The sequence below is a fragment of the Arachis hypogaea genome, chromosome 20 (genome assembly GCF_003086295.3).
Source record: "Arachis hypogaea cultivar Tifrunner chromosome 20, arahy.Tifrunner.gnm2.J5K5, whole genome shotgun sequence".
In the NCBI taxonomy this organism is placed as follows: Eukaryota; Viridiplantae; Streptophyta; class Magnoliopsida; order Fabales; family Fabaceae; genus Arachis; species Arachis hypogaea.
In genome coordinates this window covers 137,625,456-137,635,408 of record NC_092055.1, presented here as the reverse complement: position 1 = coordinate 137,635,408, position 9,953 = coordinate 137,625,456, and the positions used below count along the sequence as shown (strand labels likewise).

Below are 9,953 nucleotides of genomic sequence, written 5' to 3'. Positions count from 1 at the left end.
TCGGAGTTATTCCATATTGGTAACAGAACATTCCTAGTTCTCATTTTTCAGTAATAGTTTTCTGTTTTATTTTTTGTTGTATTTTAGTATTTATACATATTTTTATACCTGTTTGTACTATTATATTATGTATTTGTCTAAAAGTCAATAAATTATAAAGAATTTGTGTTCTAAATTGTGTTTGTAATTTTTGTTAATCTTTTTTAGAGAATAATTTTGATAAAGCTTCCACAAACCTTTCTTTTCAAAAAGGTGCATGCACATCATCTCTAATCATAATTTTTGATATAAAAATATTTTTATACCATTTATAATTAGACATAGTTAGACATCTTAAATTAATTAATTGGGTTTCTATATGTTAACTATTTTTAAGAAAAAAAAATTATAACATTTTAGAGTTATAAATGAACTTGTATTAAGTTTGTGTGTTAAGCTTTAACGTAAGTATATATATCTTGATCATTAAATTGAATAAATACACATAATTACATAATTACGTATTAACATATACATAGAAAGAGGGGTACATAGAAAGAGAGGGAGGGGAGGGGGAAGGAGAGAGAGAGAGTGGTTTCTTAGTTTTTTGATAGGGTTTAGTTTCTTACTTGGTTTAATTCTTAAATATAACATTTATGAAAGTTTCAATTTGTAAGTTAGAATGGTTTAGATTATATTAGATTATGATAACATTCAAAAAGATTTCATGTCATTTTAAGATTTTTTTTTTATCTCTGCATTTATATAAACTTCACTTGAAAGTTAGAGTAGTTTATATTACATTAGATTATGGATAAAATCTAAAAAGATTTTATTTTCAAAATTTTATTTTAGGATTTTCTATTTTTTCTATCATGTAAATTTGAAAAATTTTAATCAAATAAATAAATTATTTTAATAGGATATCAAAAATTGATTTAAATTTATTTTTTAAAAATATATTTTTAAATGTAAACGAAAATTCAAATTCTAGTTTTTATTAGAAAAATCACAGTATCAACTATTTTTTTAGTTTAAATAAATATTAAAATAATATAAGTTTTATGTATATATATTTTTTATTCAATTAGGGTTTGTTATAAAAGTTATAAAGTATTTTTTACAAAATAATAGATGTGAGAATTAAGATGAGAAATTAAAAAGTAGAAATAACAATAACAAAAGATTTATTGAACAGAATAGTTAGAAAAAAAATTAAAGAAAATAAAAGAACAATAAAAAAAATCATTAAACAAATTAGTTAGCTCATAAAAATATACCACATTGTAATGTTCAAAATGCAATTAATGGAATCTAAAACTACATCTTATAGCAAAGAGTATACTTAGCTTGATAAACCCTAATATTTCTTATCTGATACTTTCAAGTTAATGGAGCTTATATTATTTGATATCTATTTAATCTTAGATAATATACATTGCTTTAGTAGTATTATACGTGTGTAAAAATAATAATAAAAAAAAAATTCATGTATAATTGTTTTTATATAAAATTAATAATTAAAAATTAAATAATTTAATATATTTAATTAAATTATAATATATATTTTTTTAATAATTATCAATTCACATAAAAATAACTACCTATATGAGTTTTTACTAATAAAAAAATTTTCATTAGTAATACAAATTAATATTAAAAATTTCATCGTTTTTCGTTTCCTATTTTAAAAATTAATAGATACTATGTTATGGATAGATATATTTATATGATTTTAAAATAACCTCATAAAAAGTGAGATTTTTCTAAAAAATTGAAAAATATCCAAAATATTATGTAAAATAATTTATGAGTAAATGTTGTATTATTTGTTATTATAACAAGAAGGTATAATATATACAAAAGTAAAAAAAAAATATTTATGGAAATCATCTTTTAAAATATTAAAAATGAAAAATGAAAAAGAAAACAGACTTTAAACATGTCTAAGGATATTCCATGCATCACATTTGTGATGAAATAGTAGTTCTTTAACGTAAATTATGCATATTATTTGTAACTTATATAATATTTATCTTTTTTAAAGTAAGCAGATTAAAAAAATATTTGTAAAATAATAACAGTAAGAACAAAAATAATAATAAACATATTAATTATAAAAATAATATTTTTTTAAATGTACAAAATAATATATACAATACATATACAATTGTTGAGCAATAAAAAATGACAATAAACCTAGTTAGAATATATAGTTACCAAATCAGCCATTCATAAAAAATACATATTGAAATATTAATTATACACAAAATTAAATTAAATAATATATATTTATACGTAATAATTTAATAATTAATATATATATATATATATATATATATATATATAATATTTTTGATAAAAATTATATAAAAATATTTTATATTCTATGAATAATACTTTCAAACAGTTCTTACTAATTAATGTATTTTAAACTAATAATTCTTTAAAAAAATTCTTTGTTCCACCTAAGTTCTTTCGGGCTTTCGGCAGAGCCACAAAACGTTAGATAAGGCCTAATAATCTACGACTCTTTTGAGATAAGAGAATTAGGAGATCAAATATTTATACAGAGTTATCAAATTAAAAAAAATAATTAAGGTGTTTCTTATTCCGTCACATATTTTTACACCATTGTGTTTAGGGTTGGCAATATATACCCTATTTGTAGGTACTCAACTCAAACTAACCCGTTCGAATAGAATTGCCTACCCTATTCGCTACGAATATGATAGGATATGGTGCAAATTTGTCTGCAGGTAGGATAGAGTACGGATTTAGTGTATACCCTACTCTACCCTACTCGCATTCTTAATATATTATATAATATATGTAAAAGTTATGTATGTAGTGAAGAAAGTGAGTCTTGTGCTCACAATCTTCTTATAAAAATTTAGAATAATCATTAAGCTAGTTGATGATCATAATCTTACCCATTGCCAACCCTAATTATGTTCATAATCCTACCCCGTTGACCAAGCTACGAAAATTCTTTCTATCTGACCTTTAAACAACAAACATATATATACTATTAATTAATACTTGACTCTTGTACAATCCAATGAACTTGTTGCTAGTAGCCATAGGTAAAGGTTTGTGCTTGATCATGTTGGTTTTGTTCTCTTGTTGCGGCTGACAAGCTGATGAGAATAACATAATATCTATTGGCACTGCCATGTCTGCCACGGCCGCCGCTGTCTCCGTCCTACCATGATAATATTACTAACATGTATTTACATAACAGAAAAACAGAATATCCATATATATGTATGGGCAAAAAATAAATAAAAAAATAAAAAGAGAATAAAAATACTGAGAATACAGAACCTGTAATACTGATGATTAGTCCAATTAGGCGGTGGTGATAGTGGTGTTTGACGTGTTGTTCCATTGATGATGGGAATGGAAAGAGGGCTGTGTTCCATCATGATAGTCATGTCCTCAGATGCAGCATTCAGAGGTGTGCTTGTAGTAGAATCGTTTTCAAAGGGGCTGATGTCGTTCATCAGGTTCTTGAGGTGTTCTTGCAGTTGAGCCGGGATCTTTCCGGGGAGACGAGCAGCCACCGCCTCCCGGCGGTTGCGTATAGCATCCTGAAAACAATTAGCAATAATCGACTCAAAGACTTTGTTCTCCTCCCGAATTCAGACCTGAGGTTGAGGCGGCTGAGACTAAGGTGGTTGATAACCACATATGTCGGTGGAATAATTCTGCTGTGTCATCTTCCTTATATCCGGTTGCGGCTTAGGCTGAGGCTGAGGTTAAGGCCGCGGCTGGGAACAAGGTGGTTGATAATCAGATATGCCAGAGAAATAATGTTGTTTTGTCATCTTCATAGCTTCCGCCTCCCACCGGCAGTTCTCCATAACTTCCGGCAAACATTCATCAATAACCGTCTCGAATTGTTTGTTGCCGTCTAAAGAATGAGGTGGTTGATTATTAGGGTAAGCAGATATATGATATGTTCATATCCATATTTAAAAGAGCATTACTTCCTCTTCAGTCATTCCTACATTATTTACTTCTTCATTCATTCTTTTTCTTAGTTTCTTGCTTCGATTTTCTATTCTTGAATACGTATTTATATAAGTTTTACTTTGGAACATAGATTATTCAAGTTGAGATTAAATTTTGGATAAAATCCAAAAAGAATTTATTTTCAAAATTTTATTTGTGGATCTTTTATTTCTTGGTACTAGTAAAAAAAAGATAAAGACTCGTGTATAATTTTTTTATATAAAATTAATAATTAAAAATTATTAAATAATTTAATATGTTTAATTAAATTATAATAAAATATTTTTTTAGTAATTTATTGATAATAATTCAAACAGGTTATGAATTTAAAGTAATTGTTCAATTTGCTATCAGTAAATACTTTTGTAATAATACAAAATACTATTATATTAAAAACTAAAAGTATGACTTTTCTCATATAAACGAATATATATAATTTAAAATTACTAAAAAAATTTATAGTCATTTGATGTCTTCAAAATATGCATTTAAAAGTTGGAACAATAATAAATTAATAATCAATATATAAATTCTTTAGCTAACTTTAAATAAGAATATATAATTGATTAAGAAAAAAACAATGAAACAATGCTAATAAGATGGGTAAGCAATAACCAATAATCCTAATCATGTGTGTAGATTTTAGATCAAATAAGATCTATTTCGAATATCAATCTTATATTGAGAGAGAGAGAGAGAGAATATTTGAATTAATTCGGTATCTCAAATATTTGTTTATACTATATGGTATTGCAGCCTATATGTTGCACCAGAACTAACAAATCCTTATGAAATAAAAAATCATTGAGGAAAAATTGAATTAATTTAGTGCATCTCTAATATTTGTTTATACTATATGATATTGTAACGTATATGTTTCACCAGAACTAACAAATCCTTATGAAATAAAAATGATATTGTAACTAATATGTTTCATTGATCCTGTGAAAATGGTGTCAACCTAATGGAGGGAAGAGCACAAGAGCAATAAATCGGAATGTTTGAAGTGTATTAAAAGTATGAATGATAATCTCATCTTCTACCAAAGCTACTGCTAATGTTTTATATACATACATAAGTACATGTATATGAAACTTCTAGATCAAGTTAACTAAATAAGTGAGAAAGTTAACAAACTAGCTCTCAAAACCTTCATACTTTCTGAGGCACCATGTAAAACATGCAATGAACATGACCATATACATCAGATCACACTTACTACACCTTAGGTGCCGGCTTACAATATTCGGGATAGATCCATGGCTTGAACGCCTCATCATCCGCACAATGCTGAGTGTAACCAACATAATAATTAAAACCAATTATGATAATTATAGAGGATCAATGTAAGTTTTGGGAAAGTTAAATTTTCTTGATTCAGTTTCTATGATTCAATAATCTAGTGGTGATGGCACTTGTTTGAAAAAGTTAAAACTCAACAAAGATCAACATATGAATTTCAAAATGTATATATAGATTATAGAAAGGGCAAGGGCTAGAGAAAACTTAAAGGGTGTTTTCAGCTATACTTAACTTCTTAGAGTTATCATAATTTATCAGCTCTATCATACATGCAAGACTATAAAGAAATATAGTTCTGAAGTATTAGAAATAGGATCAGTAGACAAAGAAATAAAACAGATATTTATTAATAATAACATGAATATTTTACATAATTAGTAAAAATAGATTGGAAAAGAAAAATTGATTGCAAAGTAACTTATAAACTGTTCCAAACTAGTCAAGAAATTCTTGAAAGTTTTGTTCAATACCATTAATTGTAAAACATGTGAGCCTTTATAGACATGATTGTTCATTGTCTCCAACTTTCCTTAATGTTAAATGTGTTTAAGTGATGAATGGCACGTAGCAAAACTTCTATCTTGTTCCCAGATAATCTAATTATTTCGCGCTATGGTTATACATGTTATAGGTGGATAAGCAGACAGATCAACATTATTAGTTGAGCAGGGCACGAAGAGCTAGAAAATTAAATTGTGCAAGATGCTGTAATATCAAATTATACATACCATCAACCAAAAAACAAATCCACGGGTCAGACGTTTAGGATAATCACCACTAACTGATTTTAGTTTTTTGTTCAGATCTGCAAGATAAGCATATAAGTATAACCCATTGTTGCTAGTCTTCCGAAACAACATCTAATGAAGCTAGACAAAAGCATATTTCCATTTCATGTATTTAAGGACCATTCTGGTAAGATAAGTACTCTCTGTCACTTTTCAGTGATTCCATGTTCTATTAGAATAATTGATTGTAGTGAATGAATCAGTTCTAATTCAAATTGAAGTATACAGCTTTGAGCTACATTTGGCGACTATTCAAGGACAAATATACAAAGATACTTGCATATCAAAAGGAGGGACTAAAAATTCAACTTACCAACATGATGATTAAGAAGAGATTTCCCAAGATAATTTCTCTTACAGGTCCTAGGGCCGCTGCGATGCTCTTTATGGTATTCGACTAGCTTTCTATGTTTCATATATTTAAAAAGCCTCTTATACTCTTCCTCACAGTAAGGCTTCTCCAGCTCTTGCATGAGTTTTTCTCTGTACTTTGTGTATTTCATTGCATTGGCTTTATCATCATGCCAATAATGTTCCAAATTCAACTGCAAAGCAACACATAAAGGCATAATATCAAATGCAAAGTAAAGGGTAAGGGTAAATTCATATATAAAATTATAGAAACATACACTTGGAACCTTTCGCCTTCTTTTGCAGAGTGAATCGTCATCATCCTCCTCAATCTCCTCCTTTACCTTTATTTCTATGCCAGATGGAGGGTGAATGTGATCACCCACATGATTTTGTGCCTCTGGGGATACATCATGAGTATCCTTAACCATTTGTCCTAAATATTTTGGTTTCCTACCCCTGCGATTCCCACTATATTCACCAACATTATTTTGTGCCTTTGCAGACACAACATGAGAATCCTCAATTATTTGTCTCAAATTTTTTGGTTTCCTACCCCTGCGCTTCCCGCTATAGTTACCAACATTATTTTGTGCCTCAGAAGCCATAGTAAGAGCCACATCAGGGTATTCTATATAAATATTTTGCTCAGGGATCTCAATTGCATAGCATCCACATCTCCAATCAGGGGTTCCTCAGCCACATTAACCAATAAGCTATCACCATCATCCTCCTCGTCTTCCTCAGGAACATAAACATAATCCAACCAATACTTGTAATCTTCTGAAATAAAAGTGTCATCTTCCTCTGGTACAGGACAATTGAATGGACTCTTCACACTAATATGTATACATCTTCGCAGAGTGGCTCCAGTCCTTTTTTTCTATTACCACTCCTTGAACTAGATGGTTCCACCATGTGTCTTGCAAGGGTGTTGTAAGAATCAATTAAACTTTCTTCATTAGCAGTTGCAAGGTCCTTATTCTTCTCCAATGTCCTTCTCTTCTTGCAATCCATTTGTACTTCTCTAGACAAAAAATTCACACTTTCTTTCTTCTTCATTCTTTGTCTTGACTTCGCAGTTTTCAAACACTACCAAAAACCCATCTTCCCTAACCAAAAAAAAAAAAAAAAAACACCTTTAGCCATCATATCAATTAAAAACAGAAGAGAAAAACAAAGTTATGTTCCAGGAAAAAAAATTTAAAAACCATAAATATACAAAAAACAGTGTAATTATGAATAACTTACCTGCTTCCATCGACTACATTAATCCGTCCATCCATCACCAAGGCAAGGCTGACAATACGAAGTGATTTTTTACTGACCCACTCAATGGAATGAATGATAAGATTAGATTAAGGCTATAATTTAAATTTTGAATTCATTCGATTATTGCCTTTTTAGAAATCCGGTTATTGCCATTGGTAATTGCACCAACATTAATGCCCAATTAAGGCTATAATTTAAATTAAGGGTTATTTATTAAAAAGAAAAAAATTTAAAAAGATGGGAGGTGTTTCGCCAGATTAACGCGCGTACGTTTTTCAGTCACAAAAAAAAGCGCATACTTTTCGAAGAAGGGAAACCACCCAGTACCAAAAAAAAAGGTAACACAAAAACAGTTATTGCATGTATAATTAGTTGCAGATACGCCAAATGAAAATAATGCAGAAAGGAAAAAATCGATAAGCAGGTCTTTGAGAACCCACACATCCAATAGTTGGCGAAAGGCACCGGATCACGATTTGGAAACGGTAAATGCTAACAACGCAAGATAATTCCGTAATTATGTATCAACCGCTCAGATGACTTGTTTTATATTGGATGATTTACATCCCCCGTTTTTTGCTTGGGGCTGTGAACTATCTGATACCATCACAATTAATTTATACCAAACAGCCCAGAAAATTGGTAACTCGGATAATCAATGGAGAGTCACCGAAAAGCGTATTTTGCGTATGTTTAGGAAATATTTATTTCAATTTAAATCAATTCAAATTATTACTAACAAGCAAGGAGATGAGAAGATATTGATAATTAACTACATCTGGATTAAACGAATTTATACTGACTACGAAGCATAGAATATTAATCTTCCGAATCAATGGCAATCAAAATGGAAATAACTCAGAAATTTTGTTCTTGTCGTGTGATACTCACTGGCGAGGAAGGATAAACCGATTAACAATTCAAGATAAACAGATTTTTAATATCGAACCGATGAAAGTAGATATAATAATCGCTACCGAGTTTTAATTAGCATTTCATAAGATCAAAAGGACGACCAAATAAACAAACCAAATAGATCATTCAGGACTTCAGGCCTCGACAGAAACCAACACAACATAAAGATATCACCCATGTGCACCAGGTCAAATACCTCCGTCACTGTCTTAAATCTGCACCGGTTGAACGCCTGCCTGGCAGGACAAAGATTTGTGCTTGACTTCCAAGACATCGACGACCCCTTGTGCCATGTCACGCCACTTTGAGCTTTCCGCCATCATTTCGTTTGCTTTGCAGTACATTCGGAGAAGGGTCGCTTTAGACTGAGCGCAGCAACTTTTCCTCTCGGCGCCGTGCCTTCTCCTCTTTCTCTAGTTGATCCTCCTTTTCTCTCAACTTGACCTTTAAATTTAACCACTCAGCCCTAACCTTGAAGAGTTCATCTGACATGTTGTCAATCCTAGCCTCCCAAAGTTTCTCCCTCCTGTCAAGTTCGGCCTCAACAAGGTCACAATCCTCGGACTTTTCATCTGTACGGACGATGTTGATCAGATTTCCCATCGGCTATTCCGTGAGGTCGATGGGATTACCATCGTGGTTGGTGACAGATTACACCAATATTTCCTCAGAAGTATACAGTGGAGAGAGCAGTGGAGGGTGGCAGAAATAAGGAGGGGAATAAGGATAGACAGAGAGGTGAGAGAAGGAGTTACGGCAGAGAAGAACTATGATAGAAGCGTTAGGAGGGATAGGGTTTGTCATTAACGGGCACGTACACATATATAGTGTAAAGTGGGAAGCCGCTTCGAAAACTTTTTTTTCGTAGAAAATGAGTAATTAATGTACATTGTTTTCGTTATTTTTTTTTGGGAAAAATAAACGATTTATATTTTAAACTAGTTCCATGGAAGAAAGAAAAAATAAGAGATAACAATTTAATTACATGTTGGCTTCAATTAACGTTTCGCATTAATATATTTTTAAATTTGTTTTAAAATTATTTTTCAATGCTCAGCTTTAAAAATTACATTTACGATATCTTCGATTTCCGTGCCAACCCCAAAAATGAGGCATCGGTTACAGTGGGCGTAAGTGAAGGCGTATATGGCACGATACCTGACTTATCTGGTGAGCCATTTTGCAGTATATAAGTTCCCTCCCCAGCGTTTTTTCATCGCGTATGGTGATCCATACTAACGACGGTCCTCCTGTAACCTTCCCGTTCCCCCACCTATCCAAAAAATTTAAATCAAATAGGATGAAATTGGGTGCAACCTCCGACAAAGG

At 30.6% G+C, this 9,953-nt stretch overlaps 1 protein-coding gene across 1 annotated transcript; it reads right to left on the bottom strand.

The window, feature by feature from the left end:
• Positions 1–2,985: 2,985 nt before the first annotated feature.
• LOC112784149 (uncharacterized) lies at positions 2,986–8,094 on the bottom strand. The gene is made up of 5 exons (XM_025827265.3): positions 6,716–8,094; positions 6,400–6,631; positions 6,027–6,103; positions 3,307–3,572; positions 2,986–3,184 (listed from the first exon to the last, which is right to left on the bottom strand). The coding sequence occupies exons 1-5, from the start codon at positions 7,043–7,045 to the stop codon at positions 2,986–2,988; spliced, it is 1,104 nt and encodes a 367-aa protein (XP_025683050.2). The 5' UTR covers positions 7,046–8,094.
• Between the last annotated feature and the right edge of the window lie 1,859 nt (positions 8,095–9,953).